This window comes from Mycetomoellerius zeteki, unplaced genomic scaffold (genome assembly GCF_001594055.1).
Source record: "Mycetomoellerius zeteki isolate Tzet28-1 unplaced genomic scaffold, Tzet1.0 scaffold149, whole genome shotgun sequence".
In the NCBI taxonomy this organism is placed as follows: Eukaryota; Metazoa; Arthropoda; class Insecta; order Hymenoptera; family Formicidae; genus Mycetomoellerius; species Mycetomoellerius zeteki.
In genome coordinates this window covers 1,404,890-1,428,763 of record NW_017256436.1, presented here as the reverse complement: position 1 = coordinate 1,428,763, position 23,874 = coordinate 1,404,890, and the positions used below count along the sequence as shown (strand labels likewise).

Below are 23,874 nucleotides of genomic sequence, written 5' to 3'. Positions count from 1 at the left end.
TCCACAATCGACTTTGGTTGACGAGTTTCTGTTTTATGATTTCCTCCACTATCTCTTCCTGTTTTTTTTTTTCACGCGGATGCGATGATAACCGAGATATGCGTGCGATTAGGAATCGTGAATCATGAACATTTTTACCGATGCTTTTCACCATGCGTGACGTTTCTGCGTGTCCGTTGAGATCTTTTAGAACCTTAGAGTGCTTCCTCATGACAATCGAAATTTCGAAAAATGGAATATCGGAAAACATACGACCAATTAGAATCTTTTTAAGTTTAACGTTATATATGAACTAATAATTCTGATTGGTTGTATAACTTTTTCGAGATTCCGTTTTTTGAAATTCTGTCTGTCATAATTTGGAAGCACCCTTATTTCTCGAAAAATTGCATACAAAAATTCAAGGGGAATTTATTATATATATAACGTTCGATTTAGACACGTGTTTTGCGCATATAATCTCATCATTCTGTCTTTATCATTCATTAAACGTAAAACAATAGAAGCGCTGAAAGCGACCAAATCGAACGCAGCCGAGATGAAAATGACAAAAGTTAACAAATTCAATAGGTGTTGATCTACGAAATAATAAGTATTCCAATAATTTTGCTCACTTTTGTAATTTTCACCTCAATTTCAAGATACACAATAATCGACTTCTAGATTTTCTCGAAATTAGCTCTTTCTCTAATTTAGGATTTTTTCTCAGTATTTGTATACTTAATGCTACTCATCGCTATTTTGTCGCAATTACGTATTAAAGCGAGAAAGTAAGCGAAGGATCGAACGTTCTACATTCTCATTCACATATGTCATTAAAAATGAGAATGGGATTTGTAAAGAGAGATTTTAAAATCGAGAGATTCTATTCTAATATAATATTTAATTAACTTATATATACTTAATATATTTAAAAAGCTTATAATTTTCCCATATTTAAAAATTTTATATAATTATTAATTTTTATAAACTTTTATTAATTATCACCGATACATTTTTGTATTTACAGGCATTAATTAATAATAAAATATGTAATTTTTTTGAAAAATATTTTACCCTCTTTAGTTTTATTTTTAGCGATGTTTATTTCAATAAAACTTCTTTTGAATGAAAAATCAACAGAGATAAACAATTGATGAACTCTCGGAACGATTTTTATCGCACCGGAAGTTTTGGACAGTGCGGTCTGCTTAGGATGCAGTTGGTTTGTTGATAAGAAATATTTATATAAACTTCTTTAATCGCACGTACATTATGCTTTTGTGAACAATTTTTATATTATATCATACATATAGATTACAACATATTGTATCATAGCTGTACAAATAGAAAAAATATAAATTCAGAAAATAAATTTCCTTATACATTTTAATATAAAGAGATAAGAGAAAAACATTAAATATATGTAACATTTGAACATTTTTCTTTAAAAAAATTCCGACAAGGCATCATCTTCTCGATATTTAACATTACATTTTGTATTTAATATTAATATTTATATTTAATATATTTAATATTAATATTAATATTTATGTAATATTAATATTTATAATAAATTAATATTTTGCACGTATATATAAATTGATCCTTTTATAATTGATCGTCGCACGATTCGATGAAAGTTGCAAGTTCTTTCGAATTCCATTATGTAAAATAACAATACGTTATCTGTGGTTTTTTTGTTTTAAAGTCGCTTGATTCATTCCCAACCCAATAAAAGATAAATTTCGTGAATTGTCCGCAATGACGTTCGCAATCAGCGGAAGTAAGAACAAAAAGTCCACTGATGCAGAACTTCAAACACCGGGTGGGAATTACGTTTTTGACGCACCGAGCGATACACATTTATTCTACTAGGCGTGATGTGCACAAAATAAATAATTCAAACGTGTGATTCATAAAAACGATGTATCGTCAGAATAATAAATCATATAGCAAGTTTTATCCCGAATTCTGACAGTAGCGTGTAACGTAAATGCACACATACACACATGGAGTAATTGATAAGCGATATTACGTGGCGATAACTTATTGCAATTTTCTGTGACGTAATAATCTATGAAGTTTTATTATAGTTTTTCCTCTGTTAATCGATACTCGTTTCTTTATCGTCGCCCGTCTCTGCGCAATTTGTTTGCCATGTTATCGCTACTATGATATTATAATCTAACGTTTGACATCGTTTGCAGGAAAATTGTTTTCTCATAAAATACACGCAATGATAAATGATTCCTCTAATGCCCCTATTGCATCTTTACCAGGGTGCCTGCATGAGCCCAAAGTAGATCGAGCATTATGCAGAACGAGTACGAATGTTATTGAACCACTTAACATTCATACAGTGTCCAAATAATCTCATTTTAATATATATTTTTATTAACAATTGTTTCTCCTCCGATTTCAACGGGGTGTCAGCGCAGATGCGCTGAGAAAGAAAACATTGTGCAAACCAGGAATAAAGAGCGAACGGTGAGTCAATGTCAGTGTCTGCGTTCAGCTATGCGTTGTGTACATGCCACTCTTTAGCGTCTCTCCCCGCTAACGTCTCATCTCGTTCTTCATCATCGTCATCGCATCATCGTCGGTTCGGCTAACAATAAAAGAGATCGGCGAACTTGTGCCCCGTTAGTATCCGCGTGTTCTCCATAGCGAGTGGGATCTACTCTCGGCCGGAGAGCACCGCTTTCGAAGATCGTGCCCACACGATGCTCGACACATTCGCGTCCATCAAGTAAAGACATCGAAATCGTGCGATTTTACAAGGCGATTAAGCAAAACTGAACTTGACCTGTATCCTGGGTATACACCAAAGCGTAGCGTCGAAGTAAATCCATCGAGACGATCTCACTGAGCTTCGAAAACTTCAGGAATACTGTCCTGTGCTTTTTCTCCTCGTATTTTCTCTCTCAGGTTGGTGTTAATTGTCACTTATTCGGATTTCGATTGGCTTAAAAAAAGTTGCACTGTCAAAGAATCTGGAGACACGGTAGTGTCTCGGCGTTAAGCTAAGCGCAGCGTATATATTATCATAAGTAGATCCTTCTTTTACGCTTTTTATACCAGCACGTTTGTAAAGAAAACTTTAATTGCTGATATAATAACGATAACGAGATATAAAAAATACGATACTTTATATAAAACTTATATGTAATTGTAAAAAAAGGACGCTGCAGTAATATTCTTTCTAAAATGATTTTCAACTGTTGGTACAGAGACAGTAATAGAACAAATAAAATACAATAAAATTATTGCAATTTACAAAAATATAATAATTTATAAATTTTAATAATTAACATTATGGGTTTTTCATGAACAATAACGAAATTTTGGAGTAGTATTCTTTTCTAATATTGATTGATATAATTATCGTTCCTTATTTATTACTTACCAATGACTATCAATTAACAATTAAAAATACACTAATCTTTCATACAAAGATTTCATTACTAAGATAATTATAATGTATTTCAATAATTTTTATAATTATAATAATAATAATTACATTGACTGTTGAATAGTAATTACTGAGAAGTGTTCCACTCAAGAATAAAATATGCTAGTATTTTTTCATAGGGTATATTATCTATTGTGTACGTAAATAAAAAAAGATACGTAAAAAAGCTATACGTATAAACTATTCATGACGATTTTACTTTCACATGTGGCCTTCAGGATTAAATCCTGTCTAGAAGTAGCTTTCGGTAAATGAGTGGACGTCTTTTTTTTAATGAATTGATAACGTCTAAAGATAATAAATGTAATATGAAATAGAGCAATCGAATAAAATAAATATCATGTATTTAATTAAGGACGCTGGTTTTATATAAATCTCTAATATTTATATAGTATACAATAATTTCCTTCAATTTTGTTTTATAAAATAGTGTTAATAAATTAATAGTTGTAATTATGAATATTCTGATAAATTAAAGTAACTCTTTAATTAAGATTATTAATTGATATAGACGTAATGATTATTAATAAGAAATTTTAATATTCTTATAAAAAATAATTGATACAAAAGAAATTTAATTTATGAAATAAATGCATCAATTAATTTGTCGTTTTTATACTTCATAAGAAGTGAAATCTGCAGTGTGCAGTATTTGGTGCAATATTTGGTGAATTTAATTTTCATATATTAAAATGAATTTAACAAAATTATGTTACGATATTTTTAGTACAATATTAATGAAGAAATTTGAAACGTTCCAGAACACGAAACGTGTCAAATGTTATCTGACAATATACATCTCCGAATGATAGGAAATATATATAGACATTAATATGCATCACTAACAGATAAGCATGAAAAAAACTGGATTAATAGAGCGTAATTGTGAAAATAGCTAGTTTTGACTTTGAAGCGGAAATTCCAACTATCAGAAACGTCACTGTTTAATGTAAATAGTATGCGTCAGCATATAGTACTCGATAGAAGATCCGTCTTGGAACACCACATGGAAATTGATTTTTCTTATCTTATTTTATCGTATATTTATACAGAAGATCAACAAACTTTCCCCTTCCTTTTAAATATGGATTTCTACGGATGTATGGATGTAAGAAATTTGTATCCGTATTTGAAAGGGAAAATCCAGATGACAATCTTAACAAGATTTTTCTTGGAAAGATTATTTTATTTAAATGTCCTGAAAGTTAAAACTTATCATTCAAATTTTGAGCACGTGTAGTATTTATCAAAGTAAGCAGAAAAATGTTAATATAAATATGAGTTTTCGAAAACTATTTATTCTCGGGAACAGAAGACATCTTGAGGAAGTGGTTTGAAAAAATATTGAAGTATTGTGTTTATATGCAGCTAAACCCTATTCTATTAAACGTATCAGCCACTCCCTTGGGAATTTCCAACGACATCATACGTGATGTTTCGCGTCTCTTTCAGAAGACACGCAGGTATTATTCTCACTCAAAAACGCTGCTATTCCCGATATACATCCACAAGATTCGCCTTAGTATTAACACAAAAGAAGTATTGTAAGTTGGTTGACATTGATTCATTGCAAATTCTAGGCATAAAAGCACCTTGGTTAAAGAAAATACTCAAAGACAACGCTATAGAATATCGTAATAAAAAGATGAATTAAAATCTATAGAAAATAATTTTTAGATATGAAAAAATTAAAAAATTTTGTTTTTATTTATATTTTTGAACAATATTTTTTAATTTTCTTTTATTATATATTTATACTTTTCCTATTTATGTATTATCTTATTTTTAAAAATATTTCTGTAAATTATACATATTCCTATTTTCTAAGTTCGTTGTGTATTGATAATTTATATTTAACATATAAGTTCTAGCAAATTATGTACCTATAGCATTTTTGACAAAAATAATCGATGTTACATGTCCATAGCTGTTATTTCTAAGTAATTAGAATTACTAGAAGCGATAGAGTAGATAATTCTACTACGTTGGACACATTGGATGAATGATTATTGAACTATTACTGTAATGAACACTGAAAAAATTAAACACAAATTGTTTTGCGGTTACACAAGATTATATCTCATAAATTATACAGAATATTTTTGGTTTACCGAAATATTTAAATTTTACCAATTCAATGTTGCTTTTCTTCTTTTAAAATAAATAATCCTTCTCTTTTGCTTCAACACTAAGCTTTTAATATTAAAGTATTAAATATTTCATTGATTTCAAAATATAATCTAAGACATTTAAAGAAATAAACTAAAAATTGCGTTAAAACAATTATTAATTGTAAAAGTTCATAAATAAAGTTAATATCTCATCGGTTTACGTATAAATAATAAATTGAATTAAAAGTAAGTAACAAATTAATTATAATAGAAATGTTTATCAGTCTGATTGTATTACGCATCCAGTGAAAATTTTTATTTTGAGCATATTTCCTGCCTGTAGATATTTCTATCAAATTACTTCCTGACTATTTATCTCATATATCTATATAATTAGCTAGATGCGCCTGACACAGTTGATTACGTTATTCCAAATTAATGTCACTTGGAAATACCTATCTTATATGGTGTAGTGTGCAAAGTATTTTTGGATATTCGTGCCGGATTATTATCGGCATAAATGTATCATAATTCTTGGTGATATACATCAATGATGAGAAATGAATTGTTATCACGCCTACAAATAAAATTGTATGTTTCTCGGAACGGTTCGTTGCTCATTTATACACGCACGTGGCGAGTAATTATATGAAGTACATTAGACGTTATTATGTTTACGTGACTTCGCTATTCACCATTTGCAATAAATGCGGCATTCGTATTCATGGTCGCGAACCAGTAAGTGTGATTCCGCAATCGCTTTTTCGGGAAACGAATGCCCACTCTATTATACCTCTATAAATATCTAGCTATGAAATTATTTCAATCTATAATTGGAAATTATTGAAAACTGAAAAAGAAAATAAGGACAAACAAAAACACGATAGAAATAGGAAATAATAAACATCTTTAAATAAACTTCATTTTTTTCAAAAATCAATATAATCAATGTGATTTTATTTGCAGATATTCGAAAGTATGACGCGAATATGGTTGTTGTTGGGTGTTCTGGCGGTGGCTAGTGGCCAGATCGCTTACCCGGGTCAATACAACACGATGACGACTAACATCGGTCGTGCCTCGGCATTTCCATCTACTAATTACCAAGCGGATAGCAGTAGTCAACCCGTCCAAATCAATCAGCAATTCAATCCAGAATCCGCTGTCCAATCAAAGCCGGTAGAAGGACAATTTTACCCTACGACCACACACTTACCCTTGTCAGCAAATACTGTACTGACAGCCAGCCCGCAATCGACGTCGGAAGCTTGGCGTAATCATGTAAATTATTGCTATTTGCACACACAATCATGATCATTAAATCTTTCATGCATTCTTTTAAACTCTTGTATCTCATATTTCCTTTATGGTTGGATTTAGTCTTCTAAAAATATTAATGAACCAAAGAAATGATATTTGTTGTCAAATAATCACTTCATTAAAACTATTGATTTCAGGTAAACAATATTATATCCAAGGGAATCACACAGTTTGCTCTGGACTTGAATAGAGCGATTGATAAAACCTTAAGCACAATGACAACTAATAATCGCGAGAACGTGATCTTCTCTCCGCTCAGCGTATCTGTCGCGTTGTCATTAGTCCTATTGGGTTCCGCTGGTAAGACCTTCGACGAAGCTACCCGGATACTCGGCTTAGAGACTGGTATCGATATATCCCAACATTCAGAAATTGTTCATCAAATGTTTGGTCAGCTCCTGGCCATAATGAATTATAGGGTTGAGGATAGCAACATGCCGCGCGTGAATTCTGCCAGTGGTATTTTCGTCCAGGTAAATTTTAACATTCTGATCATTTATATGTTATAGAACAATTTGCATCTAATTATAAGCGTAACAAAATGTCGAAGCTGATCGAGTAAAGTCTGTGATGAAGTTTTAAAAGAATATATCAAAAAGTATTAGTAATCTTAAGTTATACAAATTATTAAAAATAAAATTCGAGGATTGAACTTGAAGGGTGTAAATAGATAAAAATATTTTTCTTTATTTCAATACAAAAATTTCCTTTTAATAGATTTTACGAATTTTTAATTTCTATTCTAGCAAGGATATCCGATTCGACCAGAATTCCGCGCGATCAGCGAGAATGCGTATAATAGCGAAGTGATAAATTTAGATTTTCGCACAAAAGCCAGAGAAGCGCGAGACATAATCAACGCATGGGTGAAGAAAAGAACAATGGATAAAATTGATAGTATATTGGACGAACCGCCACGTGCAATGACAACTGTGATTCTTTTATCAGCGCTGTATTTTAAAGGAGAATGGAATCAACATTTCTTGGAAGGTATGACACGGAGGTACGTTTTGCTATTTATTTGGCCAGAATAACAAAAAACGTCTTCATTTTTATACTTTTGATAATTGAAATATTTTTTTATTACAGGAAACCATTCTTCATCGAACCGAATAACACAATCGAAGTAGATATGATGTATAACGGTGGTAATTTTCCCTTCTACGAAGACAAATCGTTGGGCGTTAAAATACTGGCTCTTCCTTACAAAGGCTTAGAGGTAAACATATAAAAATATTAATTGTGTTGTTGTTCTTTAATATAATATAATAGTGAGATAAAAAGTTTAATTTACAATATCTTTTAAAATCTTTCAAAATATTAAATTCCTAGACTGGAATTTCTTTAATAATATTATTATTTACGCGTTAATGAATTTAAATATTTCGCCTCTGGAAATTTTCTCTTTCAAGTAATAACTCATATGAGGATTTCTTCCTTTTTTATTTTCAGATGTCTATGTATATACTTCTGCCGAAAGCTGAAGGAGCCGCTGCTTTGAAAAATTTTCAGAACCAATTAACGGCCGATACTATCGAGTATCTAATAAACAGTACGAAGAACGAGACATGTATCATCGGCTTTCCCCGTATGAAACTTTCAAGCAAATTGAATTTGAACGATGCGCTTGAAAGTCTAGGCCTGCATTCATTATTTAATCCGAAAACTGCAGATTTAAGCATCTTGTCAAACGGATACGGTCAATTAGCGCCACAAGCACCAACTATACCGATTCAGCAAGCACAGGCTGCAGCGATTCCGCAAGTAGAAGCTATGCCGATTCCACAACCATTTGCTACATCGATTCCGCAAGGACAAGCTGTACCAGTTCCACAATCATACGTTGCGTCGAATCGACAACCATTAGCTACGTCAATTCCCCAAGGACAAGCTGCGCCAATTCTACAACCATTTGCTACATCGATTCCACAAGCGTCATCGCAAATGCCACGGCAAATTCCTTCCGGGCAATCATTGAACACCAAGACCGATCAGTTTTTAATTTTCTCACGATTTGGGAATAATAACAGTCATCAGGGCGTAAAAAGGAATTTTTTCGCGTACGACGATAAGAAACGCGGTGTCAGTGTAGAACAGTGGGACACGGGCTTCAATATCCACAAGATTAGTAGAACACGTCGCGACGCTCAGAACGAAAGACGACGTAATAACACGAAGTCATCTCATGCGACGTACGTCGTGGAGAACGAAGATCTTAAGAAAGTCGCGTTAAAGATTGGCGATGTGAATACAAAATACGTGAGCTTGAAGGAGAACAGACATCGCTTCCAAAACGCCATTCCTTCCGAGAAGAAAAGCAGAAGGAGACGGCAGAGCCGACCTATAGACCAGAACTTCTTGAGATTCATGCAGACTCAAAATTTCCCCTCTTACGGCCTAGATATTCTGCGAAACAGTGCGAATCTCGTGAATCCGGGCCTGTATGCTGACGAGGTGCTGCATAAAGTAGAGATGGATATAACGGAGAAGGGGACGGAGGCCGCTGCGACGACTGCGGTGGTTCTACGCCGAGATGGTAATCAGAAGAAGCTGGTTGCCAACCGGCCTTTCATGTTTTTCATCAGGCACGACCCCACGAAGTTCATCCTTTTCTGGGGAACGGTGAACAAGCCGACTCCACATTACGCCGTCGTCAGATGAAATGTTCTATGAACATTTCCCTTAGACATATCAGAGTTTGCTTTCCTCGCAAATAATTCCCACTTATTTTTTTTATATATTTATATATTCGTTCTTAATTCAAACAAATGCGATTATTTTATATGTATTTTTTTTATATATTTTGCATTGCTGTAACACGCCATTTCCACGCAACATATTGCGGTCACGAGTATTGCGTTGCAATATATATTTATAACATGTGTGCGTAGAAGTTTATTTCACGTAGTATGTTTGCTGTAATTTAAAACGATATTATAATTATATTATTTAAGTATAAATAAACATAATATTGCATTTTTAATGTAACGACTATTGAAATACGATTTATGCAAGGAGATAAATGACGATGACTTGAAATTTACAAAATTATGGATAGGTAAATCTCCGATGCACAATGACGCTACGATTGATACGATGCGTATGTTTTAAGCTTTAATATTCCGAATTTAGTTTTCGAGCCGTACAGCTTAACTTGCTTGTAGTGATAAATAATGTTCCTTCAAATTTTTGAAAATAAATATCGATAATACACGAAATCAATAAAAGTTGTCTTTTTTCATAGTTCTATATTATAGATATCAATTTAATTATGAAAATAAAAGTAATTGTAATTTAACATAATTTTCTTTAATATAATCTCTTTATATAATTCTCGTTACAATTACATTTTACAATGAAAAAACTAACATCAGCAAATAGTGGCTTCTGTTTCACTTAGTAACTTTAATCAAATATCTATTGATTTGAACATTGCAAAAAGAATTGAAATAATTGCATAATCACGTAATTAAAAATATATTAAGATATATTATATTGCGATTGTCTAACGATGACATAATTAAAAACTCTCAATTATATTTAAACTCGCGATCTAATCTGGAGTATAAAGAGTAATCTACAGAGTGTGCAGAATATTTAAAATTAACATATAAAACAGCTTTATAAGATATCTTCCAGAGCCCTTTATGAAATATCTTAAAGATATTTCTTAAAGAATTCTTAAAAATATCTTAAAGTTGTTTTAAATATCAATTTCAGACATTCTCTACTTATTGGATAGAATTTACTATAGAATCCAAACAATCATCTACAGTCTAAATTGTAAAGATCGTAATCGCTTATTTCTTTAACATTATTTTATTGAACGAGCCACAAAGCTTTTGACAGACCCACGAAATTTTTGAGCGAGACAATCGTGTATTCGAAATCGATTAGATCATATTGTTATTCGGAGATATCAAAATAATCATGCAAATAATGCTAATCTATCATCGATTTTGCCAATCGCACCTGATTGTGACAATGAATTTCACAATCAGATGCATAAATCTTGAAACGTTTAAATAAACTTTTAATATTTCGCTGTTTCGAAATATGCTTTTACCCAGACAGCACACGACATCCATTGGACATCCAGACTTGGTTTTAATCTGGTCCAAACGTCCATAGACGTAGTACGAATGTTTTAAAAATGTACGTTATTCAACGTACAAAATATGTTTACATTTGGACATTTAAAAAATGTCCATTTCATGTAAAAAATTTTCTAAGCTACTCGCGTTGCTTTCGCTGACTTGACGTTAAAATTTTTTTTAAATCGCACAAGGAGTTTTACTTTTGTTACCTCCGGTAACGAAAATTTACCAAATTAAAGCTTAGTTCAGACAGTACGCAGCAAGCGGCAAGTCGAGCAGCAATAGCTTGCTACTTGCAGTGATAAGAATTTGGAATCTTTTGCTTCCAACGTGCAGTCAGCCAGGGCTGCGTTCAGAATCATCATCTGAGTGCACCCAGGTGTCGTGTTATCCTTGTTTATCATTCGTGAACAACAAGGATAAAACAATAACATCTGGGTGCATCCAGACGATGATTTTGAACGCACCCCAGTCAGAGACCAGTGCAGTGGGGAGAATAGAGTCCCTAGAATACCAGAATATAGTGGAGGGGATGGCTAGTAGAGATCCTCAAGTAAGATATACGCGAAGGGATATTAAGAGCCGATTGTTCTTTCGGTAAAGTTTACCTGTTATAAGTAAATCTGGCAATCTGCGTGATGGGGTAATTTTGCTACTTATCTAACAGGTAAACTTTACCAAAAGATGGAACAATCGGCCCTAAGAGAGATTAAGAGATACTAAAAGAGATACAACGTAAGAGATACTTGAGGGTCTCTAATGCGCTTAGTTTACACTAGATGCGATGGGCGATATCCAATGAAAGCTCTGCTTTTTCTTACGCGACGATGTAAAGCAGAGCTCTCATTGGCTATCTATATATTCTTATAAAGCCTTGTGTCCACGATGCTAGAAATTGGTCCGAGATCTCGGAGAGAGAAAGAATTAAGCAATCACATTTAAACAATTTAGTCACATGATCAATGCGATTGGTCAATTTTTTCTTCATCCGAGATCTCGGACGGATTTCTAGCATCGTGGACACTGGGCTTAAGAATCATTTTGTCTGAATTGTGATCTAAAATTTGTTTAATGTATTAATTTGGTCCAGTTTTAGTCCATTGCGTCCTAAAATGGACGTTTTTAAGAAATCCAAAATGGTAACACTGGATCTTTTTGAAACGTTTTTAAAATATCCATGGATCTAATCTGGACGTTTTTAATATATCCAAAACGTCCAATATGTACGTTTTAAATACATTTTTAAAACGCTACTGTGCTGTCTGGGTACGTGCACAAGACTCGCACATAGGTATATCATTCGAAATTAATTCGTTAACGATATTGTTGTTTAGAAATCGGCAGTCGTGTCCTAGCTATACAAATCATCGTATGTGTTGTCGTCGTCGCATCGTGCCGGTGTGAAAATAAGGGACCCCGACCAACGGATCCGAATATCTCGCGATTCCTATCGTAATTAAATCCACCGTGCCATCATCGCGTCGCGTTAATTACCACAAGATAATTATTTGCTTTATTCATAATCCTATTATCTATCCAAATCGACGAACATGCCCAATAAAAAGAACAAAACGAACGATGGATACATGAATAATTCTATAAATGATACAAAATTCCAGTTCTATGGGAACCATAGAATGTTACTTTCACCTCCATCCTCGCCTATGCCACCGTTTAGGCATTACATGCCTGTATTTACGAGTAACTTTCAATCACCATCCTTTCAACATTTATCACCTATACGTAAGTACATTAAGTGCTCTATCATAATTATTTATTACGATTGTTCAATTATTTTATGCAACGATCGCATTTTATTAATTCAAAATGAGAAATTAGTTTTTTATTTTGAAAATGGAATCTTAATTAAAAGTCTCGAAGTCATCTTTAAAAATTTTTGTGAAGTTTCAAGGCCATTTTTTAATTTTTCTGTGATCTTCCATCTTGGTTTTTCCCAACCAGGATTAAAAATAATTCGCTAATTGTAAGCGGAATTATATGAAACCCCATTCTTTTCGCATATTTGACGTCTATTTACAAAAAAAAATTTTAATTTTACATAAATATGGCATTTACAACTGTGATTCATTGTTTATGCTGCTGGCTGTAGTTTGATGACTTTTACAGCTTTTGTTGTGGATTCTCAATAAAATATCTCCAATATTACTTATATTCACTGAATGACTTATGTTTATTTCTATCAATGTAGATTAATTTTAATCTTTATTTGATTTACTTTTTTCTAAGAATCAGTCATCGAAAGTTACTTTTTTAAGACTCTCGATCATGTTTATGTTAAATTCTTAGAACTAGAAAAAAAAGTAAATTAAACCGAGATTAAAATTAAATTCTAGTGGTAGAAATAGATATAATTGGTTGGATTCGAATGCAACAACCAATCGTATTCGATTGTCGTTTAACCATTCGCGAGTGAAGTGTAAACGGTGTAGTACAGACTGCACCACAAGTGCTAATGAGCCGCCATGAGCGGGATACCGACAAATATATAAAGGTATAACCTAAAACTTTCTGTTGCCTGCGCTTGTCTTTTTCTTTCTCGGTAGCTGTGATATAAATCGAGAAAAATTCGGAAAATTGTATTGACTTAGCAAATCAGCGGAATATACTGAGGGACGCATCGATGCCGAAATACTATTGTGACTATTGCGACACTTATTTGACACATGACTCGCCGAGCGTGCGGAAGACCCATTGCCAGGGTCGCAAGCACAAGGATAACGTCAAGTATTTCTATCAGAAATGGATGGAGGAACAGGCCCAGCATTTGATCGACGCGACAACGGCTGCTTTCAAGGCCGGTAAGATCGCCTCCAACCCTTTCGCGGCCAACAAAGGTGCGGCAATACCACCGCCACCGAACCTCGGCTCCAACCTTGGCTCGAGATCTGGAGTACCACCTCAGGGACCCCCAGGAATGATGCCACCGCCGGGTATGCATCCAGCTGGTCCGATGGGTCCAGGAGGCCCGATGATGATGGGACCACATGGACCAATGCCACCTCCTATGATGGGCATGAGACCGCCTATGATGGGACCGATGGGGCCAATGGGTCCTATGATGGGTCCTATAGGCCCTATGGGACACATGAGACCACCGATGAACGGACCACCACCTCCAATGGTTGGCCCACCGCCAATGAAAAAATAACATTTAGACTAAAGACTTTTATTTCTCATGTGTTATATTGGATATAATTAAAGCAAAACCAAACTTTATTGTAAATGTGCTTATTAGAGTGTCATCAACACTAAATTACGTATATTGTATATTTAAGAATTCTGTACAAACCGTGGAATTAATGATTAGAAACTTTCTACAATTTTCTTTGATTTGTATCTAAATGATCTATAAATTTTTTTCTTAGTAAATATAACATGAGTTTTCGTATAGTATATTTTAATTTATGTCTATTATTTAATATTGAGTTATAATAGTAATTAAAAAAGTATGTTCTGAAGTATCAAGTAAAATATATAATTTGACCCGTTTGATTTTCAAATTTTATTTATATTATCAAAATGACAATGCAAATACAATAGCAAAAATGTTTAATAACTGAATTAAAACAATACTGAAGTTAATTATATTGATACATATAATTTTTTAAATACGATAAGTTTTTTGTATTTAATATTAATTATTCAACTTGTAACAAAAATAAAATGTTCCAAAATAAATATTTTAAGGTAATTTTCATTATTATAATAATGAATATAATTAAATAAAAAAATTATCAGAATTCTTTAATAACTTGTAAAAAGATGTAGAATTACAAAAAAATATTTTATTACAAACAATATTTTATTACAAAAAATATTCTGTTTTATAATTGTATAATTATAATATATGAGCCCATATAATATATTGAAGTATTGTTCTAATTACAATCATCATAGATTGTAGTTAACAAAGCAAGGAATATAAAGATAATTGCAAGATATATTTAAAGTTTTATTGTAACACACATATTTTATTTTCTTTCAAATACATATTTCGAGTCATTCAAAATATCATTTTTCATATACAACTAAATATACATAATGGGTACTTTCCAATTGTTTAATATATCTTGACATAAATGTGCTCAGAAATGCACAAAGCATTGTGCACGATTCAATGGATACAGAATTTGTATGCTGTGTACAGTTTCGGATAGTTAAAATTAAATGTAACTTTTTTCAACTGTATTGAATTAAAAAAGCACAAATGCTGGCCATCGAATGTCCTCTAAGCTCATTTATAGTTGTGATTAGTAGCTTTTGGGCTACTAGTACGAATGTATAGTATGGATGATTACCACACTTGAAACATGACTATCACTGCGTGTCTATAGTGATTTTACAATTGGAAAGCGCCCATTATCTTCTGAACAATTTCGTATATTATACGGATGCATGTCAGACGATGATACCATCGTATCACTGAACAAGCGCGTAATTAATTTTTACAAACTATTTCTTCTTTAAAAAATTGCAAAAATTAGAAACGGTCTTTTGATGATTCTTTTCGAAACGAATCAATTTACTCAACGACCGCAGATGCTTAACTTTAATTGTCCGCTTGTCAACTTTTCTTTGCGTTTCATCTGCTACGTTCTTCATATATGGTAATTTAAAACCACGAGCCGTTTTTATAAGATTTAACGCGATATCATATATATTTTGGTTTTTTAACATTTCATTCAATTTAAGATCACTTAATCTTTTTTCTTCTTTCAATCTTTTTAGCTTCTCCTTTTTCGATAATTGTGTATTATTTACATTTACATTCTGTTTATTTTTTGATATATTGGAGTCAACCTTCACTTCGCTTGTTGATAACTGAATGAAATCTTTGTTTGGTTCAGATTTTTTTGATTTAACCGGCGACATGGGTGCAGTATTTGATGGCATAATCTCAGAATCTTGCGCTAGAGAATTTTTTATTGTTATTGTTATCTCATTGTAATTGGTTAGTTTGCTTGTCTCAAGCGAAGTATTGTTCACACTTGGTTCGTTATTTAATATTTCGTTATTTCGTTGATTATTAATTACGGAGGAATATTCGGAATTGATATTCGGCGAGGTGTAAGGTGTCGCGGATGAGGTATATACAGTAGAGGTACATACGGAGTTTTCTTGGTTTGCTGGTATATGATGTATTTCTGACTCTTGTTGCTTCTCTAGTACGTGGCGTATTTCTGACTCTGGCTGCAGCGAATTCTTCAACTTTTTTTCTTCCAACTCCATACGTTGTAACAACTCGTGTACATTCTGGGATGTGTGAGGTACAAACAGCTGATTATAAAGCAGATTAAATCTAAGATAAGTTGCAGTGTCCAGTTTTTCATTCGTTTGATAATGTCCTAATCTGAATCTTCTCATTATGTCTTGAAATGTACGTACGTAAACATTCGGTTCAGGCTCGGTATTAGTAATCATAAGAAGTTTAGTTTGCAAACGAAATAAGTTTCGACGTAAGCGAATATACGCTTTCGCACTTATACTATCTCTTAATCTGGCTTCGTTATACCGCTTGTTCTTATATCGTTTGTGAACTTTCACTTTGATTTTTTCGGAGGTCACAGATGCATAAATCAATCGCGGATCATCCTGTCCTCCTACAAGGTCGATATAACATTTGAAGCGCATTTTTTCCAATTGTGCTTCTCTTGATTGCAGCACGTTAAACATCTTTATAGAAATTACAGGTAAATTCACGTCTATCCCATAATCTTTTTCATCCTCTGGGAGATTGAGCCAATATTTCAACAAATCATACAAAGACTCTATGTAATCTTTCATTGCTATTAATTGTAATGATAGAGTTTTGTGATAGATAAAGCCTATATTCACTTCAAATTCTATCTTTGCTTTCGCCGTCAATATTGCCAAAAAATTTGGAGCAGTCCGATGCTCTATTAAATTCTTTATCATAGTAAAATTGTTATCTACACATGACAAGAATGTATTAAGAGTAGTCAAGACCATCCGCGCATCCTTGTCATCTTTATTGGGAAAAATACCATAAGAACATACGAGCTTAGAAAATGTTATATAATTCACTTTAGTTGATTTGAAATTTGTTTTTACTGTGGGCCAAATAAAAGAAGATTTTAAGTCATCTTTCGTTGGCGAGATATGCTCAATTTCTTGTGAAATTGGTGAAATATAGAAATCAATATTTGACAAATGTGTGTCTTGATTTACAGAAGATTCCACATCTTCAGTAGTAATTGTTTGTTGTGTATCAATAGTATTTTGTGGAATCGACGTTTCGTTTTCCGTCGTTTCAGACAACGAAAAATCAAGCTCAGAATCAGGTCCAGGATAACTTGACGCATGAAGACTTGATGGATGATATATGGGCCCATCTGTATAATTTGTGACGGCAGCTGGAGTAGGAAAATTCTCAGACCATCGATATTCTCTGCATGTAGACGATTCGTGGCCACGCTTAGTACAATTACAGCAATATAGCAATCTCGATGGCTTTATCACATTGCCCGGATCCTGCGGCTTGCTACTCATGTCGGTCGTCTGATGATACCGTCGCCAAAGATCGGGACATTGATTTTGCTCGTGTCCTACCGAATCACACATAGTACAGTAAAGAATGCGACAATATTCACAAGTGTTACGAAATGTGTTCTGCGGCTTACCACATGTTAGACACATCTTCTGTGGGCATCGAAACTCCACATGGCCCTTTATGCCACACATGTAACAAGATGGTGGTCTATGTGGTGTTGGACAATCGTATCGCCGATGGCCATCCTGGTTGCAGTTAGTGCATTTGACATTCCAGAATCTAACACGTCTACTGGGGGGACATGGCATTAAATCTTCATCCAGGATTGTCCACATTCGTGGATCCTTCGACATGCCTTGCTGCAACTCTCTCATATCGAAGTTTTCTTGACCGCGACTCGAATTATAATAGTTTTTCATTTCTTCCGACATTGACTCGAAAAACTCATTCGATATGTTTTTTTTCTCTCCAGTACTGTTGTATTGCGATATAACACTTTGATTATTTTGCTGACTGGTGCATTGTCGTTTCTGTTTAGATTGATCATCAATCTCGTTGTTGTATCGTCTCTTTCGGTCAATTACTGGATTGCATGGCTCTGTTGCTGAGTTTTTGTTTCGCTCTATATGCGTAAAATATACATTATTACCTTTGTCAATATTTCGTTGCATTGGTTGCAATTTTTTTCCTGATGTCACAGATGTTTCTTGCTGAAGATTAACATTTTTGTTATTTCCTTTTGACGATAAAGTTTTTTTAAAGTTTTGACTCATATTTTCTGTCGATTTACTTTGTTGTTTTATCTCTGCGCCTTTGGATAACTGTTTAATTTCACTTAAGTTTTTAGCACCTCTTTGAATTGTTGTGCAATTCAACACAATATCTTCCACAACATCTTGTGCACTTGTTGATGTTTGGATACTTTTACCAGAATTTACAGTATCCTTATTATATGATCTAGTAGTATTCTTACTTTTGGAGGATGTGTCTTGAGGATTACTTCGTGGAATTTCTAATTCGCGATTTCTAAATGGAGGCCCTCTTGAATATGTCTTTAATGAAACATTGTTCCAGTTTCTCAAAATCAAAACATCATCTATCCTAGAATTTGAACCATTTTCTTCATCAGAATCTTGCAAGTCTATAAGTGGTGGCTCTGGTTTCGGTGGAACAGGTACTTCAAATATGGATTTTTCAGAGTCAGAACTGTCTTCATCTTTATTCATTTGTTCAGCTAAAAGCAAATGTACCTTTTGTTTTACGCATTTTGAAACAACGTTATATTTTGAATATATTGTATCATTATTATCGTTCTCCGAGCTTTCTTTACGTGTAGTTTTTGCATGTTTGGAAGATTTATGTTTCTTGGCAGAATTTTCTTTCTTCTCTTTTCCTTGTACGACTAAAGGATTTTCTGAATTTTTATTGCCATGTGCAGAATTCGTTTCTCTACTCAACACAGTCTCAACTTGAGCAAATTCTGACTGATGCATAGAGGGTATCTTCTGAGAATCTGTTGAATATCGTATATGTATGTTATTGTATATCGATATTTCTGTAATGGAACTCTTTTTTGGAGCATTCAAATCATGATGTTTTATCGACACTTTGGACTTATTTTTAATTTTAGATTTACCTCCAGTTATCTTAGATGTCGAAGGTTGTTCCAAAGATTGTTCTTCTGATTCGTGTTGTATCCTTTTTGATTCAACATTCGTCTCAGTGGCCATGTTATCGAATTTGATTGTCCTTGAGCTATCTGTGGTTCCTGATTCACCCTCAATATTCGATTCGTAATAGATTTCTGCATATAGTCGAGCCTGCAATTCGCTATCATTGAAATTGTCGATGTTATAATAATCTGTAACATAAAAAAAATTATTCACATTGTCGTTGCAAATTCATAAATAATGTAACAAATCATAATAACTTTTGACAATTATAAATTGTAATGAGATTTTTAACAATTGTTAGTTATTCACCCTCGAACGAATTGTTCTTCTCAGCAACATTGTTTGACATGATGCCTATGAGTGTTTCTTATATTATATAATCTTGGATTATATCTTATATTAATCGATTTTAAATGTAAATGACTGACATGTCATTGAAAAATATCAAAAAAATGTGCAGTGAACAAAGATAATACTTCACAAGAACCGTGCACGTGCTATATTAGCCAATGGCTAGTAATATCTCTTATAATCTACTACGTTCTTTAGTCTTTCGTTATAACCTATTTACAAACGCGAAGCGAACGCAATTTCCTGTAACATGGGTTAATGCAGGGATGCGTTCCAAAACTCGACTCTATCAACTCCGAGTATCTTTTATCCTTGTTCAACTGTCTTCAACTTCGGTGAAGAACAAGGATAAAAGATACTCGGAGTTGATAGAGTCGAGTATTGGAACGCACCCCAGAGTCTGTAAACTCCATTCATAAAACGTATACCAGCGTTAGTAGCGCCTCCTGCTATAGAGGGACCGCAAAATGGACTTGGTAGTCAAAAAGTCAATATGACTAATCGACTATGATTGGTCAATTCTTAGGCCGGAATCAGACTACGTATTGAATATTGAGATTGAAGATTGAAAGATTGAAATTTGACCAATCAAAACAATAGATGCTAAAATTCCTTTGTCCTCACTGGTCAAATTTTAATCTTCAATCTTCGATCTCAATCTTCAATGCGTAGTCTGAGTCCGGCGTTATAGATTGTTGATGAATTTGATCACTCGCACTGGATCAGTACATATTAAAAGCTGCTTTATATAAAATATCTCAATGCAGTGATACAATATAATCAACTTTGAGAATGAAATGATACACTTATATTTTATTAAATAACGTAACAATATTATTAGTAGACAGTTAATCGGTTAAAATATTTATATATTTTTACATTCAACTTTGTTAATGTCATGTAAAGTTGCTTTTAGTATGCACTGATCTAGTGTAGTGCGCTGAATTCGCTATATGACATAAATTAACGGATTACGACCAGTATAATGGCTGCGTTCAGCAGAGAAAACTAATCATTTAGCACTTAGTGATTCTTCAATATAATTGGTTCTTACACTTAGATCCAATGAAGAACTAAAGGCAAGACCAATCATATTAAAAAATCACTAAGCGCTAACTGATTGAATTTTCTCTGCTGAACGCAGCCAATGGGTGTATTCTAAAGTCATTGGGTGCGTTCAGCAGAACGTTTGTTTTGCAACTGTTGTAAGTTTCCTTCGCGCTAATTGGATCATACTTTTAGATCTAGAAGAATGGTCCTATCTCAGCAGACAATCATAAAACGGTTGCAAAACTGTTGAGTCTGCTGATTGAACGCAGCCATTGGCTGCGTTCAGCAGAACGTTTGTTTTACAACTGTTGGAAGTTTCCTTCGCGCTAATTGGATCATACTTTTAGATCTAGAAGAATGGTCCTATCTCAGCAGACAATCATAAAACGGTTGCAAAACTGTTGAGTCTGCTGAACGCAGCCATTGGCTCTTTTGACAGCGGAAGTTGGCGCGATAGCCAATCAACGTCTCTCTTGCTCGGAAGTAATAGATACACCTATAATTTTCATCGCGCGACAAAAGTTGAACTCAATCCAACTTTTGCCGCGCGGCGAAAGTAGTCATCATTTCTAAAAGTTTTGCAAGGTGAGACCGACTTATGTAAACCAGCGCAATGTTAGTCGCGTGCGACATGCGATAACCAATGAGCGTATAGCTTTAGAATGAGAATATCGGTAAAGCTGAACGCTCTTTGGATATCGCGTGTCACGCGCGACGAACATCGCGCTATTCTTGAAATATTCATAAAATGTTCCTAAAATTCCCCAAAAAAAACATCTCAAGAATACTCCAAAATATTCCGAATATTTACGGTATGTAAAAGAAACATTCAAATGTCGGTTAAAAATTAAAAATTTGTACATAGTTATATATTCCGAGAATGTTCCGTATATGTTCCATAAATATTCCGTAAAATTTTAATTTTTCCAAAAATTCCAGGTCAGGTCATCTGTGAATGAGTTTTTAAACAAAATTTTACTTTGGAAAACACATTTAATGTATTTTCATCTTGGAGCCCAATTTTGAGGTTCACTTCACAGACGAAGTGCTGCGTTTTTTTATATTTTCTCCTAAGTGATTCTTGTTTACGAGTAAATGTTCTTCGCCGCGGCCCTCTGTCGGCGGAAATGTGTACTGCTCGCTTGCTAGCGATTTTCGTGAAATATATATAGGTACAAAGAGTATTCACACAATATTCCGAACATCGCATCGATATTTGCACATTCTATAATGATTCTTTTATTGTTCCGGAACATTCGGTATATTGGTAATATGAATCGAACTTTCTGTGAATATTTAGCACGGAATTTTGCAGATCAACAAATTGGACGAACGAACAGACGAATAGACTGATGGACGGACCAACATCTTGAAATAATGAAGTATAAAAGTGAACGCACATAGAAGTTATAGTTTTTTACCTTTATAGTTTGTGTGTTATACTGTACTACTTAATAATGCAGGAAACCAGGAAATAATGGAGAAAACCAGGTGTTTAAAGAATATGAGACTTAATTAAGAATTTTTTTTATCGTAACGTTCCTTCCATTGAAATATTCTTCGTTGATTTTTTTGTACATTTGTATTATGCAAGTCTATTTGATAGTGTCTTTCAATGATAAAAATGCTCAATTCTATTTTTAAAGGAAACCTGGTAGGTGTACGTCAACAGAATGTTGCACATCCTTTTGCGCATTCTATACAACAACAGCGTATGTTGCTTGCGTGTGAACCACAGCTATTATCATTCGTCGACGACGTATCAGGTCTATCTCAATTCTTTCCATTTTGCCCGATACCTATGGTAGAACCTGCACCAGAACCATCAAGTCAACTACACAATCTGAGTTTCGAGAGTCTTCAAAAGCTATTGGAAAGAGTTCAAATCACAGAAAGCAATAAACATGACGACAAAGACAATCTTGCAAGTGTTGAGAAGGATAAACGGATGAAGGATGATAAGCTAAAACCGTTGAGCCTTGTAGCTAAACCTCGTAATATCGCAAGGAAATTCAAATTAGGCACCACAGGTAATGAAGATAAATAAAAATTGTAAAAACCAAAAAACTGAAGTTAGAAAAATTAAAATTTGAAAATCCCGAGAGAATCGAAATTCATGTAGAAGATGAGAGGTCGATATTCACAGTGCGTTCTTATTTTAAGACTGTTTTAAGCAATGTTTTAATATGCTGATACAACTCTGTGATTGGCTATTATAACGTATTAAGACTGTACTTAAGACAGTCTTAAATAAAATATAAGATCAAGACTGCGTTTCAAGATAGTAAAAGATTTCGGCGCGTAGTTTGTAGAATCAGATATTCTCTAAAATACTCGTATAAATTCAGAAATAGAAATACAATTTAAGATCTGTTTTGACCGAATATAGAATTTCTCTTATTTTAATTAGATTTAGTTTAATCGATCCTTTATATCATATTATTAAATATAAGAACCGACTATGAATACTGATCCCAATGAATTTGTTCACTTTTGTAATTTTCGTTTCAAAATACACAATAATCGACTCCGAAGTCTTTATTGGCAGAATAAAATCTCTTAGAATTCCTAAAATATATTTAAAACAATCTTAAATAGAAGATTATGTAAATAACGCTTTAAAAAAATTCCAAGTTCGATATTAAGGTATTGCGACAACTTCACGCCCTTCCATAGATTTTGAATTTGTAACGAACGCGCCGCGACCGACATGGATCGAATTTTGAGCCTCTCCGTGTTTCTCGCGATTGCTATCGTCTGATAGCAAATTTCTCGTACTCCAAGTATCGGAAACGTTTATCGTAATGTCTTGGAACATCGTTATAATACGCCATGGGTGATCGACGTCACCGCGATTTCAATCGTTGGCGATTGACGTTTTTTAACCCTCGGAATCGATCGAAATCGTACGCCATGTTACTTTTCGGTAGGAACGCGAGTTCATGACTACCAGGTACATATTTCTTCTGTGTTGCGTATATATATATATATATATTTGTGTGTAAGCTCTTTTTTTACAAGCCAATCACTCTGATTACTTATATTTTTTGTGATGTAATATAAACACGCAGAAATTACTGTTTTCAATATCCAATGTTAATGCGTGATTACTTTCAAATTTACAATCACACGCGATTTGTTTATTGTGTTATACTGCGTCATCTTATGTATTTTCCTGAAAAGCGCTAAATATATTGAAAGCTTGAACGATCGTTTGTTTCTGAAAACATTTTATTCACGATGAAATCGTCTTCTAAAGGCAACTTTAATCGAACTCTAATTAATT

At 33.5% G+C, this 23,874-nt stretch overlaps 4 protein-coding genes across 6 annotated transcripts in view; 3 read left to right on the top strand and 1 right to left on the bottom strand.

Annotated features, from left to right (window-relative positions):
• The first annotated feature begins 2,391 nt into the window (after positions 1 to 2,391).
• On the top strand, positions 2,392 to 9,546 carry LOC108720343 (serpin B4). 3 transcript variants are annotated; one of them, XM_018444305.1, is made up of 6 exons: positions 2,392 to 2,469; positions 6,532 to 6,846; positions 7,023 to 7,358; positions 7,632 to 7,888; positions 7,975 to 8,104; positions 8,338 to 9,546. In XM_018444305.1, exons 2-6 carry the CDS (start codon positions 6,544 to 6,546, stop codon positions 9,544 to 9,546), a joined length of 2,235 nt encoding a protein of 744 aa, XP_018299807.1. In that variant the 5' UTR covers positions 2,392 to 2,469; positions 6,532 to 6,543. The 3 variants fall into 3 exon arrangements, with proteins under 3 accessions (XP_018299807.1, XP_018299808.1, XP_018299806.1); XM_018444306.1 differs by lacking the exon at positions 2,392 to 2,469 and adding an exon at positions 2,510 to 2,905 and having other exon boundaries at positions 6,529 to 6,846; XM_018444304.1 differs by lacking the exon at positions 2,392 to 2,469 and adding an exon at positions 2,510 to 2,910.
• On the top strand, positions 2,973 to 14,290 carry snRNP-U1-C (small ribonucleoprotein particle U1 subunit C). Its single transcript, XM_018444307.1, has 2 exons — positions 2,973 to 3,005; positions 13,577 to 14,290. The coding sequence occupies exon 2, from the start codon at positions 13,624 to 13,626 to the stop codon at positions 14,149 to 14,151; it is 528 nt and encodes a 175-aa protein (XP_018299809.1). The 5' UTR covers positions 2,973 to 3,005; positions 13,577 to 13,623; the 3' UTR covers positions 14,152 to 14,290.
• A 762-nt stretch (positions 14,291 to 15,052) lies between these two features.
• On the bottom strand, positions 15,053 to 19,577 carry LOC108720342 (Zinc finger CCHC-type containing 7). The gene is made up of 3 exons (XM_018444303.1): positions 19,497 to 19,577; positions 19,151 to 19,375; positions 15,053 to 19,027 (listed from the first exon to the last, which is right to left on the bottom strand). Exons 1-3 carry the CDS (start codon positions 19,534 to 19,536, stop codon positions 15,456 to 15,458), a joined length of 3,837 nt encoding a protein of 1,278 aa, XP_018299805.1. The 5' UTR covers positions 19,537 to 19,577; the 3' UTR covers positions 15,053 to 15,455.
• Positions 19,578 to 23,470: 3,893 nt separating this feature from the next.
• Positions 23,471 to 23,874, top strand: part of twin (CCR4-NOT transcription complex subunit 6-like twin) — a 526,944-nt gene continuing 526,540 nt past the window's right edge. Inside the window, exon 1 of the mRNA XM_018444224.1 lies at positions 23,471 to 23,541. The gene's annotated coding sequence lies outside the window, so the exon portion shown is untranslated. The remainder of the gene's footprint in view (positions 23,542 to 23,874) is intronic.

What these genes read in the sequence shown, in the direction of transcription:
- LOC108720342 (XM_018444303.1), bottom strand. Translation starts at nt 19,536, where the DNA reads ATGTCAAACAATGTTGCTGAGAAGAACAATTCGTTCGAGG. An exon ending in GAAGAACAATTCGTTCGAGG is followed by an intron (nt 19,376 to 19,496) that starts GTGAATAACTAA and finishes TTTATGTTACAG; the next exon opens with ATTATTATAACATCGACAAT. An exon ending in GACATCTAAGATAACTGGAG is followed by an intron (nt 19,028 to 19,150) that starts GTAAATCTAAAA and finishes GATATTCAACAG; the next exon opens with ATTCTCAGAAGATACCCTCT.
- snRNP-U1-C (XM_018444307.1), top strand. Translation starts at nt 13,624, where the DNA reads ATGCCGAAATACTATTGTGACTATTGCGACACTTATTTGACACATGAC.
- LOC108720343 (XM_018444305.1), top strand. Translation starts at nt 6,544, where the DNA reads ATGACGCGAATATGGTTGTTGTTGGGTGTTCTGGCGGTGGCTAGTGGC. An exon ending in TTGGAAGGTATGACACGGAG is followed by an intron (nt 7,889 to 7,974) that starts GTACGTTTTGCT and finishes TTTTTATTACAG; the next exon opens with GAAACCATTCTTCATCGAAC. An exon ending in TTCCTTACAAAGGCTTAGAG is followed by an intron (nt 8,105 to 8,337) that starts GTAAACATATAA and finishes TTTTATTTTCAG; the next exon opens with ATGTCTATGTATATACTTCT.